Source organism: Pongo abelii, chromosome 6 (genome assembly GCF_028885655.2).
Source record: "Pongo abelii isolate AG06213 chromosome 6, NHGRI_mPonAbe1-v2.0_pri, whole genome shotgun sequence".
Classification (NCBI taxonomy): domain Eukaryota; kingdom Metazoa; phylum Chordata; class Mammalia; order Primates; family Hominidae; genus Pongo; species Pongo abelii.
This window is the reverse complement of record NC_071991.2, coordinates 28,998,838-29,017,232: the sequence shown is the minus strand read 5'-3', so window position 1 is coordinate 29,017,232 and position 18,395 is coordinate 28,998,838. Positions and strand designations below refer to the sequence as shown.

Sequence of the window (18,395 nt, the reverse complement as noted above, 5' to 3'; positions counted from 1 at the left end):
AGTTAAAAAGACTGACAAAGTCCTATGTACCTATGTAAATGATTTACATGTATTTAATAGAGACACAAAATAAATTTATGTATAAAAATTTTTTTTAATATTTTTAAAAAGGAGAGCAAAATGTCTTCTTTTATATTCAACTTGGATAATTAAGTCTGGTATTTCTAATTTGTATTTGCCCTTACAACAGCCAAGTCTAAGGCCATGACCTTGAACTCATGGACATCTGATTTCCAGTAGGCATTTGAATCAGGCACCTGAGGAGTGGCATTGGGTACAATTTTTCACATGAAAGAGGGTTTGGTCAGGAAGTAAAGGCAGAAGAAAGATGTTATGAAGAACTGTTAATCTGAAATAATCTGAATAATCAATAAAGCCTCAACATCCAGTTTTAGAGAGTTTATTCAAGCGAAAAGCTAGAAATAGTCATCCAGGAGACAAAGGCTCTAGTGAAATGAGATGAGTGCTTCATAGCTGAAAGTTAAGTTCTTATTTCTACAGGCAAAAAACAAAGAAATTTAACAAGGCTACAACATTTTCTATACATGGCTGGTTTAAGATTTACAAAACATTCATCAGTTACAGTGTTTTTTTCCTACATTTTTTTTACAACTGGTTTTTCTTTCCTTTTCAACCTAAGAGTGTATTTAACATTTCACCTTAAGACAATACAACAGGCGGCTGGGTGTGGTGGTTCATGCCTGTAATCCCAGCACTTTGGGAGGCCGAGGCAGGCAGATCACGAGGTCAGAAGTTCAAGACCAGCCTGATCAACATGGTGAAACCCCGTCTCTACTAAAAAATATAAAAATTAGCCAGGCGTGGTGGCACACACCTGTAATCCCAGCTACTCAGGAGGCTGAGGCAGGAGAATCGCTTGAATCTGGGAGGCAGAGGTTGCAGTGAGCCGAGATCACACCACTAAAGTCCAGCCTGGGTGACAGAGCAAGACCCCATCTCAAAAAAAAAAAAAAAAAAAAAGACAATGCAATAGCCATAGGTAATAGGTTAATCTATAATGAAAGTCAATAGTGAAGGGTAAAGAGGTCTTCCATGGGGCACTTCGGCCATTTACAACACCTGACAAGAGAATGCAGGTGTGGAAGTAGGTATAATCCATAAAAAGAAAAACAAAGGTTACAGCTGCCTTGTGACTGCTGCCTGCCGTATTACCCAGATCTTGTATTTACATTCCTTTAAGGCCTGGAATAATTTAGAATATCAAACAGCTTAAATTTTGAATTATTTAGTTTTACAGGACCTATGGGCAGGGGAAAGTCCACAGTTAGTAGAAAGACTAATTTGTGCTACAGATAGTGACTCAGAAAGGGTTAGGCGCTGGCTTATTTCTGTGTCTGTGCAGGTAGAAGAGACTATGATCAGGTGACTCAGAAGCCCAGTTGAGTGGATGGAGCAGGTTGTTGACACAGATTTAGGGTCTGGGGACAGGGGTAAGTCTCAAGTCCTCTAGGCACTTGTGTTTGGCTGAAAACTCCAGGAGCAAAGAAAATGTGGTTGCAATTCGTGAGCACGAAGATTAGTCCTAAGAGGGGTGTGAGCACATTATTATGTAGTGTGCATGTGTCCAGGTGGGCAGAATCACATACTGGTAGCTAAATGGGAGAAGGAGTCTGCCCTCATAACTCATTTCCTATGTATCCTCAGTTCCTGTTGATCTTGGGAGAAACATGGAATCACAGAACAATTTACAGTGTGACAATCTGTGTGCAGCAGAACAGAACCTCCCTCTTCTGAGACACCTGGAGTCTCCCTTCAGCCCAGGGCCTGCCTGACACATGCTGAGTAATTCACAGGCACACACATGTCCTTGGCTCCTCTTATTTGTAGTAGATGATTGACCCAAGTGTCAAAAACATGAGCAAAACAACTCCATTTTCTTTTGAGTAACCCAGGGCATATTGTGAGAAGTTACTATAGCATGAGCATGAAGATGTTTTTATCCCAGCTTTGTTGGAAAATTAACAAATCAAAAAAAAGAAAGAAAGAAAATGAACAAATCAGCCACAATGGACATGTGGTAGGAATAGATGGAAGCCTTTTGACAATTACGCCATGAATCCATATTCTATAATATATAAGGAATAAAGCAGAATATAACCACATTAAGAAATCAGATTATATTGTTTTCAAATAGTTTGTGTGTATGTGTTTAGTACGAATTTTTGTACTACAAATATCCCCACTTTTAGGTATTTATTTTTTTACTTTTTTTAAAAAAATGAATTTTATTTTAAGTTCCGGGTCACATATGCAGTTGGGCAGCTTTGTTAACATAGGTAAATGTATGTCATGGTAGTTTGCTGGACAGATCAACCTATCATCCAGTTCTTAAGCTCAGCACCCATTAGCTGTTCTTCCTGATACTCTCCCTGCCCCTGCCAGGACCCAGGGTGTGTTGTTCCCCCAGTGTGTCCAGCTTCCACTTACTAGTATGGGAGCATGCAGTGTTTGGTTTTCTGTTCCTGTGTTAGTTTGCTGAGAATAGCAGCTTCCAGCTCCATCCATGTCCTTATCAAGGACATGATCTTTTTCCTTCTTACGGCTGCATGGTATTCCATGGTACATATGTACCACATTTTCTTTATCCAGTCCACTGTTGAAAGGCATTTGGGTTAATTCCATGTCTTTGCCATTGTGAATAGTTTTGTTTTACTTTTTAAAACAGTATACTGGTTCAGGTTAATTAAAAAATACAATGTAAAAACATACTTTGAGAGCACTGAACCTATTGAAATGTAATAAGTGTTTCATACTCAACAAACAACTGTAGTTTAATATTTGTTATAAATAACTCTTTGTTGGCTGTGTTTCAAAATTTCTTATCTAGTATTTTTCAAAAATGTTTATGACTTCAAATGAGTGTCCACAATATGGTAAAGATATAGATTTCAAATAAGAAAGAACTCACAAAATTTACATGTTTCAAGGAAAATGTCACAGCTATAACTGGTTAGAATTTACATAAAGGCAGATGTCTTTATACAAACACGTAAGACAGAAAAGCAGAGAAAAACTGTGGTTTGCACCAGGCAAGATAAGGAAAAAAAGAAGGAGCTAAAGAAGGGAATCCTGATAAACAGTGTGGTTGAGGACTGTAAGTTTAGGTGGCCCTAGAAAGGCCTTACTAAGAATCAGGAAGTTTTTAGTAATTAATAGAGAATGACTAAGTAGTTTTGTAAAAAGTTAACAGAAAGACATACATTTTTTGTAGGATTAAAATGTTGACACTCCTACTAAATAAACTATTATTTAATCTATTCCAATAATTGACATATTCTTATTGTTATCTCAGTTAACTATACTGATAAATATTTTAATTTTCAAGTCAGGATATTACTTCTGTCTCTTAACATACTCAACAATAAAATAAATAATCTGTTATTATTTGTTTCACAATGAGAGCTGTGAGACACAAAGAGCCTGTGTAACTTATAAAAGTTGACTCTTTAATTGTGGGGTTTAGTTTCAGGCCCTTTTTTAAGCCAACTTCCTTCTCTATTAGATGTCTTTTGTCACATTCTCAGCCATAATTCTAGAAATGTCTATGTCTTCACTCCTGCTCACACTGTATTTTGATGTCACGAGTTACTATCTTAACACTTCTCTAGAACAGTGCCTGGCATATTGTACATAGCATTATCAAACATGATTCCCAAAGGAAAAAAATAAAAACAAAATTTCTATTTGTAGATGATATAATATACCTAGAATTCCAAGAGATTCAACAAATACCAAGATTTAGCATAGTGGCAGGATATAAAATAAACCTGTTTATAAAATAAATATAAAAATTAATGTTCTATCATATTGAGATACCACTTCACACGCATGACAATTGCTATTACACAAAAAACAACATAATCCCTAAAAGAGCAAGTGGTGTAAAGAACAGGGAGAAATTAGAATGCTTTTTAACTCCTGGTGCAAATGTAAAATGGTGCAGCCACTATAAAAACAATGTGGACATTTCTTGAAAAAAACAAACAAAATGAACATTCTTCTATTTAGAACATAGAATTAGATGATCCAGCTATTTCATTACTAAATATATATCCAAAAGAATTAAAAGCAGGGGATTGAAGAAATATTCGTATGCTTGTGTTTATGGCAGCACTATTCACAATAGCCAAAAGCTGGAAGCAACCCATGTTTTCAGCAATGAATAAACAAAATGTGGTATTTACATGCAATGAAATATTATTAAGTCTTAAAGGGGAAAATAAATTTGACACATGCTGAACCTTGAGGACAGTATGCTAACTGAAACAAGCCAATTCCAAAAGAACAAATACTGTATGACTCCACTTACATAATTTACTGAGAATGGTAAAATTCATAGAGAAGTAGAATGGTGGTTATAAGACAGTGGAGAATAGGAAATACACAGCGTTTTAACTTTGCAAGACAAAAAGAATTATGAACACGAATGGTGGTTATGGTTGCAAAACAGTGTTAATGTACTTTATTGCCACTTTATCTATACTTTTTCTTTTTTTTTTTTTTGAGATGGAGTCTCACTCTGTCACCCAGGCTGGAGTGCAGTGGCACGATCTTGGCTCACTGCAGCCTCTGCCTCCTGGGTTCAAGTGATTTTCCTGCCTCAGCCTCCTAAGTAGCTGGGACTACAGGTGCACACCACCAAGCCCAGCTAATTTTTTTTTGTATTTTTTAGTAGAGACGGGGTTTCACCATATTGGCCAGGCTGGTCTCAAACTCCTGACCTCATGATCTGCCCACCTCAGCCTCACAAAGTGCTGGGATTACAGGCCTGAGCCACTGCGCCCAGCCTATGTACACTTAATAATGGATTAAAATGATAAATTCTATGTTATGCATATTTTTCCACAATATTATTTTTAAATAATTTTTATATAGAAAACCAATGAAAATTTAGCAAATATAATAAGGGGGGGAAGATGACATTACCAAAGCTACAATAAACACATCTAGGAGAAAATTTTAAAAAGATATGTAAAACATATAAAAGAACAACCTTAAAAGACGTTAAAAGACACGAAAATAACCTAAAATTTTTTGTAACATCCTAGAGACTTCAATTTTAACACAATTTTCAGTACTTCACACAATAGACAAAAAGTTGATGAATAAAGGCAGTTGACTCACAAACTTGAATATCATAAAAATGGAAATGTACACTAAGACTACAGAGATATACCTATTTTTACCTCTCAGTTATAAAAAATTCCACAATATTCAGTGATGCAGTAAAAACAGACACTCCTGTGCAATCAAATTAGAAGAGAATATACAAAATACCTAAGCATGAACTTTGAACCTTAGAAACTCAATTCTGTGACTATACCATGCAACAGAGCTTCACAAACATTAAACTAATATTGCTGAGGTTATTCCCTGTGACTGTCATAGCAAAATAACAGAGCAGCTATGCTATTTATAGTGCAAAGGGTGAACAGTCTCACACCACCATCTATATTAGAACACTCAGCAGCTATTAAGATAGAAGAGAGAAACCTCTGTGTGCCCATATGGAGCCTTGGTCATAGCATACTGTAAAGGGCTGTGTCAGTGTGAGAATGCGATTACAGCAAAAAACATATATTGGTTTCTACCCCAGCAAGTTTAATTCCTGAGGTTCTAAGCAACCTCATCTTTCTCTCCTTTTCTCATCTCAAACCTGAAGATGAGTTTTTCTTTCACTGCATAGACCAACCAGAAACTGAGGTGTGCTTTCAGACATGGGTGTGCATTGAGGGAAGGCCACCCTCGCATCCAGGGCACGGCTTTTCTTGCAAGCAGAAGCCAGCCCAAAACAGCTACTTACTGAGAGAGCCTCTGCATATACTAATTCCTGCTGTACATCCGTGCCTCCTCCACAGAGCCTGGCAGCTCATGGTTAGGGTATTTATGCCCAGATGGGTGGTCCAGAACAGCCTTCTCCCCCTACTGCTTCCACCCGTGTGCTGGATACACATAATCTATTAACAATGAGAAATCAGATACAACTTTTTTATCTGATTAATGTGAGTAACCTCTAAATTATTAGGCCCAGAGGCACAGGAATGAGGAAGCAGTCATGTCCTGCCCACTCCCTGTATAAGTATGTTTTCATGCTGCTGATAAAGACATACCTGAGACTGAGCAATTTACAAAAGAAAAAGGTTTAATTGGACTTACAGTTCCACATGACTGGGGAGGCCTCACAATTATGGTGGAATTGTGAGAAGGAATTGTAAGAAGGAACAAGGCACATCTTACATGGATGGCAGCAGGCAAAACAAAAAAAAAAAAAATGTGTGTAGGGGAGCTTCTCTTTTTAAAACTATCAGATCTCATGAGACTTATTCGCTATCAGGAGAACAGCACAGGAAAGCCTTGCCCCAGTATTCAATTACCTCCCACCGGATCCCTCCTACAACATATGGGAATTCCAGATGAGATCTGGGTGGGGACACAGACAAACCATATAATTCTGCCCCTTGCCCCTCCCCAATCTCATATCTTCACATTTCATAATCAATCATGCCTTCCCAACAGTCTCTCAGAGTCTCAACTCATTTCAGCATTAACTCAAAAGTCCACAGTCTCATCCAAGACAAGGCAAGTCCCTTCTGCCTACGAGCCTGTAAAATCAAAAAGCAAGTAAGTTACTTCCTAGATACAATGGGGGTAAAGGCACTAGGTAAATACAGCCACTCCAAATGGCAGAAATTGGCTAAAACAAAGGGGCTACAGGTCCCATGCAAGTCCGAAACCCAGCAGGGCAGTCAAATCTTAAAGCTCCAAAATGATCACCTTTGACTTTATGTCTCACATCCAGGTCACACTGATGCAAGAGGTGAGCTTCCATAGCCTTGGGCAGCTCCGCCCCTGTGCCTTTGCAGGGTATAGCTCCCCTCCTGGCTGCTTTCATGGACTGGCATTGAGTGTCTGCAGCTCTTCCAGGTGCACTGTGCAAGCTGCAATGGATCTACCATTCTGGGGTCTGGAGGGCAGTAGCCCTCTTCTCACAGCTCCACTAGGCAGTGCCCCAGTAGGGATACTGTTGGGGGGAGCTCTGACCCCACATTTCCCTTCCAGACTGCTCTAGCAGATGTTCTCCATGAGGGCCACCCCCTTGCAGCAAACTTCTGCCTGCGCACTCTGGCTGGGGAGGCCTCACAATCATGGTGGAAGGCAAGAAGGAGCAAGTGATATCTTATGTGGATGGCAGCAGACAAAAAAAATAAAAGAGAACTCGTGCAGGGGAACTCCTGTTTAAAAAACCATCAGATCTCACGAGACTTATTCACTATCCGGAGAACAGCAAGGGAAAGACTTGCCCCCATAATTCAATTACCTCTCACTGGGTCCCTACTACAACACGTGGGAATTCAAGATGAGATTTGGATGGGGACACAGCCAAACCGTATCATTCCCCATCTACATCCTTGAGCTTAATAATTATTTCTTGAAGCTACTCGCTATGTGAAATCTAGACTTATTGATGCCATGAGTAGCTATAAACTATTCTGCCATATTAGACAACATAATTCAGACTGTAGTTCAACAACATATAGCTAATCACTAATCACTAATCAATGTTATTTCTGCAAACTAATGAGAATTCCTGACAACACTGGCCAACTGCTTATTCTGCTTCTTACTTTATAAACCGTATTAAAAAGGCCAAATTTCATATCTTAGGTAACATGCATCTGGGTCTTACAGGAAGCTGTCCTCACCTTGACTCAAGTAAATTCTTTAAAATTTTATTTTTTGCTCCTGCTTCTTCCTTTAGATTGATATTTCTGGTGCTGTGAGCAGGATTCAAAGAGACACCCCCAACCATCCAATATCCCTCTTGAACTCAAACTAGCCAATGAGAACCCCTTGTATTCTTCCAGCTCCCAGTACATCATTGAGTGTAAGGGGTGAGTCCTCGTGAATTCAGATCTCCCTAATATTTCGTGAGGTCTAGACTTTGCTTGAGCTCTTCTTTTCAACCCTCACTTTCTAGAAAAAAGATTTCCATTTTTGGCTAAAGTTTGGAGATTTCAATTTCAATTTTTTTTTAACTGCTTTCTCTGCTTCTGTCTCAGGATAGAAAATCTGGTTCATAATATTGGCAGTCTAGCACTGGTGGTTTTACTTTTTTTGTTCTAAAATTAGGTAACATGCTTTAAAAAAAAAAAAAAAAAAAGCTGTTTTCTATTGTTCTAATTTGAACTTGACTTTTTATTTGTGACCAATTCCTGTCAGCTTCAAACCAAAAGGTGCATGGGAGTGAATTCTCTCATCCCAAAGAGAAAAGGCAATTTCTTTATCTGACTCATTTGGGTGCTCTAGGCAACTTGAGACTTTGTAGAGCTGTTAGGATGATTTTCAATGATGTGTACCAGTCTCATAGGGTCTTCCCAAAAGAAAAACACTTGTAGAGACTTTTAGCTAAGCTGGAAGGTAAACATAAGCATTGCTTACCCAGCACTATAATCAGCAACTCTCGGGTGACACCTTGAGGAGTGACGCAGATACACACCACACTTAGACCTGGTACACTGTTCTGGCCATGATCACCTTTGAAAAATTTCTAAATTATGGAAAACTGATCATCAAAACCATACTTTTCCTTCGAGGTAACATCCCTTAGAAACATAAGCTGAACTTATGTATAACACCTATGGAGCTTCACCTTGCAAATGCCTGGGTAAATGGACCAACATGACTTCAGATGACCCCAAAATGCAATAGCAAAAATGAAGGTCTTTTGACATTTCTAAATTAATATATTTCCATGCACAATTGGAAAAGGCAGGTTTTAGAATGAAATTTAATGGAAGGCCTTCTTTCTGTTTTGCCTGGCTAAATTCTAACAAGAGATTTCAAAGTAAGTTTTAAGAGGGCTCTTTTACTTTCTGAAAAAAGCCTTTTGAATGTTCAAACTGCCTGTTTGACTTTGCTGCAGGATTTACAATACATACATTTTCATTTACAATACATACATTATTCTTTTCTCAGTCTCTCAGAGATGTAAATCTTACCATGTATTTGAAATGTTAACATCCAGAGAATTAGCAAAACAGCATTCCAGCTGAGATCAAATTGGAAAAAAAATTGAAGTCTTTTAGACCAAATTTCAAAATTTTATTTCTCAGTAAATATCTCTAGCTTAAGCAAGAAACATTATATACATAATAATTAATAATTTATTTCTTATTATTTTATTATTACTTTTGACCTTTTGGAGTGCACATTTGTAAACCTGTCTACTCCCACAGACAGCTTTTGTTCTCCTGTTTGACCAATCATTTCCTAAAACATTGTGTACCAGGAAAATAACATGTGTTTCTTGGTGAAAAAAATTATTTTAGAAAGAGACAAGAGGATGTGGTTTTTCTTAAAGGCAATTTTGCTGAGTTTAGAGGTTATTTAAAGGATACGTAAAATTGAAAGAATAAAAGATAAAGAAAATGAGGTAAACTTAATGAATATAGAAAGTTGGAGAAAGAATAAAGAAAATGTTAAGGGGTTACAAAAGGTTTATAGAAATCTTATGTTGTATGGTCAAAGCTGATTGACATTGAATACATCTGTTTATAAGGTTTACTTAAAATTAGCTTTAATAATAATACAATAATACAAGAATAAAATTTGATTTTCTCTTTTAAACAAGATTTTTATGAAGAAAAAGATTTACTACAAATTGGTTGGAAGGAACCATATTAGATTTTCTTGGCCAATACCTGTGCCGCTTAATTGAAGGCCAATGTCTTTTAGAATATTTGGTCATCGCCCTCTCTATACATAGCTGTGAGAAAACCCAGTACTGGACAAATTGTAACTTTTCCGCAGGCATGGCCACCAATCTGTTTTTGATGAAGATTCTATTTGAAAAAAATCTGCTAATTATCTGCCTGGCTTTCAAAACACAGCTTCATGCATTTTATTGGAAAACATGCTTTTGCCTTGGTGAGTTGTCACCTCCCATGAACATATGATTACAGTTACTTTTATAAGATTAGAAAAAATTACTGATAAAATTGTTGCATCCATTGCAGCTTAAAAAAAAAAAAGCTACTGATTCACTGACTACGATTATACTAGACAATCATATGGCTTTAGGTTACATATTACCTGACCAAAGATATGTATGTATGGTGGCAAATAACTTTATTGTGTACATATACTTCCCATGAAATAGAAATTTTTCTAAAAAATACCGAGTTGCCCACTGTCACAAATTCTCCACCCCGCACGAGAGAAACTGATGTTTTCATGAATGTTTGTAATTTACGTGTTAATCTACCACGCTTTCTTGTAAAAATGTATTTATTTTTCTGCAACCATCCTGAGAGAGACATTTCCTCTGTCTTTTCCCAGATGGCATTCCCAAAGCTAAGCCCTGGGATTCTGTTTGAAATCACGCTGAAATAGAACAGACCTCAGAATCTTACTACACTCACTATGCAAAATAAAAATAAAAAAGGTAAATGAGAATTTTTAACCAATGGAATATAAACTTCTTTTTCTGAAATCTACTCTTTTCTCTTAGAAAACATTTGTGTTTTTTAATCTTTCAAGCTCTAATGATAAAAATCCATTATACAATTAATAAAAACCTGAAGTCGAAATAAGTGAACATATTCCAAGGCGAAAAACACAAGAAGCAGTGCTGACTAGAACACAGATGTATTAGACTCACGTGTCAATCACTTGAGAGATTCTCCCACCCCCATTCTGCTCACTAAACTACTTGATCACCAGCCTCTCAAAAGACACTGCACTTGCCCCCTGTGTGGCGGATGTGTATTTTGCTTTGCAAATTTATACAATCTCTCACTAGGGTGGGTCTTTCCTATACTTTGGGATAATTATTCTCCTTCACAAGCCTGAAAGAAACCAGAGGGCATGATGCATTTGTGCCTTTTCCCCTCAATACCAGCACCTGATTGGTTGACCACCAATGTGTCTGCAAGAAATGAAAGCTAGGGTTGAGAGGAAAAAAATTATAATGTTAAAACAGTTAGCTTTTTAGAGGAAGGGTATATCAGGAAACTGCTCTCAGCACGAGGGCATCCAGCTGCTCCCCTGAGAGGCTCCACCCAATACCTCAGGCTCTTCTCTGAAAGGAGATGACCCAGGAGCTAATGTTTGGCTAGACACTTCAAGAGACATGGTCCTTGTGGGTATCTTGGATCATCCCCAGAAAGTTGTAATACTTGGAACCAGGAAAATACAGGAGAGTGGCTGAGGACACATGACCGTGCAAAGGTTCCAAAGACATTCTGGGAAGGCGCGTGTGCCTAGAGAAGATGAGAGGAGATGCGCAGAGCATCAGGTGATTACTCTTTGCTTTCCTGTCATGTGAAATGTTCACGAACAGACAAATATATTTAAAAGAGCCACCTACTGCTCTGTTAAACAAAAATAAACAATTAAAATGCCACATCCGTTTTAAAATTAAATAAAGGACTAATAGTTGATAATGTGATCTGGAGAGGGATAGTTGGCATTTGGGAATGTGGGAAAGAAATTGGAAATGTAGAATTTTCTACAGTCCCTAGAACAGGCTGGGAGAACAGTCATGGATTTGAGACCCTGCTTGCCAAACATTTGAAAAATGAAGAGAAAACCAACGACCTTGTAGAGCATTAAAATAATTAAATAGCTTGCAATTAGGCTGAAGTGGCCTTGGTGCTCTGGGATTCTGCCTAAGGAAACCTAACTACGTCAAAGGAATTTCTTGTAAATTACTAACTTTGAGGAAAAAAAAAACCAAAACAAAACTTAGGCTTAACCAACCACAAGCTGCCAATAAAGCTCTAATTACATAACCAGGACATTTCCACTGGATGGGTGCAAATGCAGTACCTAACTGTAACCAATCAAATATTGAATCTGGTTTGCTTCCTCATACCTCTTACAAAAGCCTTTTGTTCCAAGTCCCTCCTTTGAGCCCCCAAACAACAAACCATAGCTGGGTGTTCTCTGTTTCATAAATTGCTGTTTGTGCAAATAAGCTGTTTGTATTAATTTATGTAATTTATAAGAAAGAGGATTAAATGGCTCGTGGTTCCACAGGAAGCATAATACCAGCATCTGCTTCTGGGGGGGCCCCCACCCAGGAAGCTTAAAATCATGGTGGAAGGTAAAGCAGGAGCTTAAGGCAAGGGGGATTGATATACACTTTTAAATAAGAACTTCAGGGAACTCATTCACTATTGAGAGGACAATACCAAAAGGAATGGTGCTAAACTATTCATGAGAAATTCGTGCCCATAATCTAACTACCTTCCACCAGGCCCCACCTCCAACATGGGGGATTACATTTAAGTAGGAGATTTGGGCTGGAAAACACATCCAAACTATATGCTAAAGATGCCTCAATTTAGGCTAGAGCGGTGGCTCAGGCATGTAATCCCGGCACTTTAGGCGGCCCGAGGCGGGCAGGATCACCTGAGCTCAAGAGTTCCAGACCAGTCTGAGCAACATGGCAAAAATCTGTCTCTCCAAAACAAAAAAATACAGGCATGGAGGCGCACCCCTCCAGTTCTAGCTACTTGCAGGAGTGGGGTGGGAGGATCATCTGAGCCAGGGAGGTGGAGGCTGCAGTGAAGCAAAATCTTGCCACTGCACTTCAGCTTGGGCACAGAGTGAGACATCGTCTCAAAAAAAAAAAAAAAAGCCAAGCTGGAGTGCGGTGGGGCGATCTCGGCTCACTGCAACCTCCGCCTCCCGGGTTCAAGCGATTCTTCTGCCTCAGCCTCCCGAGTAGCTGAGACTACAGGCACGTGTCGCCACAGCCAGCTAATTTTTTTTGTATTTTAGTAGAGACAGGGTTTTACCATGTTGGCCAGGATGGTCTCGATCTCCTGACCTCGTGATCCGCCCGTCTCGGCCTCCCAAAGTGCTAGGATAATAGGCGTGAGCCACCGCGCCCGGCCAAAGAGCCACAATTTTTTTTTTTTTTTTTTTTTTTGAGACAGAGTCTCGCTCTGTCGCCCACGCTGGAGTGCAGTGGCGCGATCTCGGCTCACTGCAACCTCCGCCTCCCGGGCTCACGCCATTCTCCTGCCTCAGCCTCCCAAGTAGCTGGGACTATTGGCGCCCGCCACCACGCCCAGCTAACTTTTTTGTATTTTTAGTAGAGACGGGGTTTCACTGTGTTAGCCAGGATGGTCTCGATCTCCTGACCTCGTGATCCGCCCGCCTCGGCATCCCAAAGTGCTGGGATTACAGGCGTGAGCCACCGCGCCGGGCCCACAATTTTTAAAAGGAGAAAGGAGGGACTGGGGACCCCACTGCCCGCTGCTTCTTCCACGGAGGTACTCCAGACCCTAAATGAGGATTCTCCTCTTATGACCCTCCCATCATCCCCGCACAATCTGGAGACTCGGGATTGCGGCACAGAGCTGCCCAAAAAAGGCTCCTGGATGGGGAGAAATTCGCGCTTATGGACAAAAGAAGACGCTCGGGTTTTGGCTGTTGGCTCAGCCTCTAATCTGCGACGGAGGGAAGTGAGGACTGAACTGTGCCCGTGGGGACTCAGAGCTGCAGACTCCAGAGCCAATCACTAGAAAGCCCAGCTCCCACCGCAGCCGGTTCTGGCCGGATTCAAACAGCCTCTTCCCGCTTCTCTGGACACCCACTCCGCGCACTTACCATTTCCCAGCCTCCGGATGTTCCGCCGTCCTCCCTATGGATCTCCCAGTACCTGCAGGTCACGGGAAAACAGGGGCTTTGATAGAGTCACCGAGGAGCTCCAGGATCGGAGGAGATGGAATAGTGCAGATGGGAACTGGACTCAAAGCCCAGGAGCTAGGAGACAAAGGCCCCGCCATATCGAAGAGGCCGCCTCTTCCTCTTTAGCTGCGCACTGGATTGGACAATTTTCACACTAGCGCCACTGATTGGCTGGGGCTCTAGGCCTCACCCATTTAGACCGTGATTGACGGGAGATGTAATCAGATACTATGCTGAATGAGGCAAGAGTGACTGGTTTTTGCCTGCTGCATTTTCAGGCAGAGATTCCTCCCTGTGTTGGGGGCCTGGCCCTGCCTAAGGGACATTTGTATTTAACCTTACATATAAGATTATATCACTTTCTGATTATATTTACCTGTGTGTATGTGTATCACTTTCTGAATTATAGTTACGTGTATGCTGCAGGACCTGTCTCAGCATCCTTTCTTTCCCTTTAGTTGCAGGAGATCAAAATCCTCCAGGAGATGCAGCTGCTCCAGCTGGCTGCAGACAGTTATCATCTTCAGTCGGTGAAGTAATTTTGGGTCTGCTTCCAATTAATGGAGTGGCTCAGTGAGACTGAGAGGTGAGGGCCTAGCAGATTGGTTAGAGGTGCCACTCGCCCAGGCCTCCCAAAACACCCTGTCTCTTTCCCACCAAAGCTGAGCCTGCCTGAGGACCTAAGCAAGCATAGAGAAACAAGATGGGACCCTAGTCAGGGATAGTGCTGGGCTGTGGGTTAAAGTCAGCTAGGACAGGGCCTCCAGGTGCGGGACGGAGCCAGCCTCTTCTGTAGGGCCCCGGGCAAGTCACTGCCCTCTTTGGGCCTCTGTTTTCTTATCTAAAAAATGTAGGGATGATGAGCCTCACAGGGTAATGATTAGCTTCAAAGGAGAAAAGAAATTTGAGAGTGCTTGTGCCTGGCTCTTCCTGAGAGATGATGAGAACAATGGTGACAGCTACATATAACTAACTGAGTCCTCACGAGGCCCAGTGAGGTAGGTGTGGTTCCCATCACACTTTCAAGTTGAGAAAAACCGTCTCAGGGAGGCCTGGCTGCATGCCCAAGGTTCCACACACAGTGAGTGTTGGAGCAGGGAGTGAATCTAGAATCAGAGCTTACTGGAGGTGGCGTGAGCATTGGACCAGCTTACTCACACCAGTTATCCAGGGTACCAGGTCAGTGTAACTGGGGCATAACTGGATGAAGGGAGCATAGTCCCACTGACCTTGTCCTTGACCCTGGCAGGTGAAGACATCCATGTTGTCCACCCTAGAGAAGAAACCACAGAGAGCCCAGATGAGGCTAAAGCAGCAAAAAGACAGTGTCCCTGTGATGGGGAGGAACTCCAGGGAGTCAGAGGGAAGAGCTCCTCCCTCCCAGCTGGAGGCCTCCACATCAAAATAGCAAGGGGCCTTTCTCCCTCAGCCCTTCCCTCCTGTGGCAACAGTCCCTGAAATGCCTCTGTAAGAGAAATCAGAGTAAAGGCCTGGAAGAGCTGGGCTGAGTGGATTTGGGAAATGGTGGGGCCGGGGATCATTGTGACTTGTTAAAATCTCACCACAGAGTTAACAAGGGGGTGCTTCATGTTTTTGGAGGCCAGCTAGGAGGAGGGGAGAGAGTTGGGGAAAGGCAGCTGAGTGTCTTTGGCTTTTTCAAGTGGAAGATGTGGATAGGAGGGTCCAGGAGACAGGGGCTTATGAGATTTCAGGGGACAGACCTTGAATGGACACTCAAAATTGGATACTCATCCCCATCACTACCGGATGGCACAGGGTGTTGCCTCCATCCTGGGCACATTTTCCAGTTGTCTGATGATGGGAGACCCTGCCAGAAAGGATTATATGGATGGGAGTGAGCCTGGGATGGGCAGGGCTGGAACCAGGATCCTGAGGCTTGGGAGAAGAGAATGCAGGATTACACCCTCAGATCTCAGCACTTGGCAAACCTCCTCCCATGAGAGCCTCACAGCTGCCTCTGTGAGCTGAGGCGTCAGGCCCCTCTCCCCTATGAATGTTGACGACTCCACATCAGCCACCGGTCCCTGTTCCCTGAGTAGTGAAGCTGCAGAGCTGCCTGCTTGCAGAGCTCAGTAAGGTTTGGCCTGAGCTGGACTCAGACTCTCCCTCAGGTAGTGCCAATGGAAAGAGAGTAAACTTAGACCTCTCCAAGGGCAGGCGGCTCATATGTGGCAGAGCACTTTTTTAATGCGAGCCCTCAGTTTTTCTGTCTGTCATCAGAGAGAGTTGGGGCAGGAGGTCCCTGAGCCTCAGCTCCCATTGTCCCCTTTGAACCCTAGAACCTGACGCAGAGCGAACTCCTGCTTTGTGCACATCCCCTGACCCTGGTGGCCCTGGCAGTAATGCAGCATGAAGGGAGTGGGGAGGGGGCCTAGTCAGGGTCTAAGGAACCTTTTTGTTTTTTGTTTTTTTTTTTTGAGACAGTCTCGCTCTGCCGCTCAGGCTGGAGTGCCATGGTGCGATCTCGGCTCCTTGATGAACACTGGCTGTCTGACTTCCAGGGAAATGTGAATAACACCCAGAAAAAAAAGGAAGGTGAGCACCTGGGGCAACATTTGGGGAGAGTGGAGAGGTGAAAGTCAGAGATGCCCCCGGGGAGGATACTCTGTGTATCTAACTTATTTATTTATTTATTTTGATATAGAGTTTCTCTCTATTGCCCAGACTGGAGTGCAGTGGCACGATCTGTGCTCACTGCAGCCTCCACCTCACTGGTTCAAGCGATCCTCCTGGCTCAGCCTCCTGAGTAGCTGGGATTACAGGTGCACACCACCACACCCAGATAATTTTTTATATTTTTGGTAGAGATGGGTTTCACCATGTTAGCCAGGCTGGTCTTGAACTCCTGACCTCAAGTGATCCACCCGCCATGGCCTCCCAAAGTGCTGGGATTACAGGCATGAGCCACTGTGCCTGGCTTAACCTTTTCAATAAATCTAAGATGCAGAGGATGGAGCCTCTGCAATCTCAGATTTAGATTCCATCCTCTGCATCTTAGATTTATTGAAAAGATTTGATACACAGAGAGAGAGAGACCCATTACAATGGAGGGTGTGAGTAGGGGACCAAAATTAAAAACCAGTTCCTGAAGGAGGGGCTTTCTGTATCCAACTCTGAAAACAGGTTGGGGCTGAGTGACATTAGAGAACAGGAAGAGGCCCTTAAGAGAAAAGCCCCAGAAACCAGCCCCTGTTACCTCTCTTGCCCACAAGGTCCCTTCAACATCTTTCACCAAGGCCCACTTAGTAGGAAGTTTACTCTCCTTCCATTGGGACCACCTGAGGGAGAGTCTGAGTCCAGCTCAGGCCAAACCTTACTGAGCTTTGCAAGCAGGCAGTTCTGCAGCTTCACCACTCAGGGAACAGGGACTGGCGGCTGATGTGGAGTCGTCAACATTCATAGGGAAGAGGGGCCTGATGCCTCAGCTCACAGAGGCAGCCGTGAGGCTCTCATGAGAGGAGGTTTGCCAAGTGCTGAGATCTGAGGGTGTAATCCTGCATTCTCTTCTCCCAAGCCTCAGGATCCTGGTTCCAGCCCTGCCCATCCCAGGCTCACTCCCATCCATATAATCCTTTCTGGCAGGGTCTCCCATCACCAGATAACTGGAAAATGTGCCCAGGATGGAGGCAACACCCTGTGCCGTCGGGTGGTGATGGGGATGAGTACTCACTTTTGGATGTCAATTCAAGGACTGCCCCCTGAAATCTCATAACCCCCTGTCTCCTGGACCCTCCTATCCACATCTTCCACTTGTCCTTCCCTTTAGCTGCAGGAGATCAAAGTCCTCCAGGAGATGCAGCTGCTTCAGCTGGCTGTAGACAATTATCACCTTCAGCCTGTGGAGCAATTTTGGGTTGGCTTTCAGTTAATGGAGTGGTTCAGTGAGGCTGAGAGATAAGGGTCTAGCAGATTGGTAGAGCGCATGGAGAATATTTATTTGGGGAAGGCTGCTGAAAGCCTGTGGCCATGGCTCCCTGGTCAGTGTCAGGCCCTGCTGCATGGTGACCCCTGGGGCCCAGCACTCCAGCTGGGCAAGCTGGATGTCTTATCTCAGTAAGCCAGCAACACCACCCTCAAGGCCATGGAGAACACGCTATGATGAATCTTAGGGGACACTGAGTACCTGGACCAGCAGGAGCGAAGTGCCTTAGGGCTCAGTAACATTTGGGTTAGGCATGGGATCCAGGTATCAGACAGCTACACTGGGCTTCCAGCTCCACCACTGACCAGCCCTGTGCCTGGGGCAGAGGACTCACTGCTATGGTACTTGAGGCCCCATTGTCATAAATATAATGCGCACTGCCAATTCCTTTTTCTCATTTATCTGTTCGTTTATAATCACCAGGTACTACTGATCTTTGTTGGTGTTTTTATTCAAAATTAATAAGCATTTGATACATTTTTTATCATTCTTCCTCATGATTTCTTTACTATATGATTCCTCTCATGTGTGGTACTTAAGACTAGTTAAATTCATAGAAACACAAAGTAGGAGAGTGTCTCCCAGGGGCTAGAGGGGAAATAACAGAAGCTGTTGTTTAATGGGTACTGTTTCAGTCTCAAAAAATGGAAAATGCTTTTTATATATGGAAATTATGGTAGCAAAATAATGAGTGTACTTAAGTCACCTCAACTGAAACCTTTAAAATGGT

General features: G+C 42.3%; 1 protein-coding gene across 1 annotated transcript in view; it reads right to left on the bottom strand.

The window, feature by feature from the left end:
• LOC129047307 (putative zinc finger protein 727) overlaps positions 1-14,269 on the bottom strand; it is a 28,341-nt gene extending 14,072 nt beyond the window's left edge. Inside the window, exons 1-2 of the mRNA XM_054546769.2 lie at positions 14,099-14,269; positions 13,642-13,693 (exon numbers count right to left, since the gene is read on the bottom strand). Coding sequence (XP_054402744.1) covers positions 13,642-13,693; positions 14,099-14,163 — 117 coding nt within the window. The 5' untranslated portion in view covers positions 14,164-14,269. The remainder of the gene's footprint in view (positions 1-13,641; positions 13,694-14,098) is intronic.
• Positions 14,270-18,395: the final 4,126 nt, after the last annotated feature.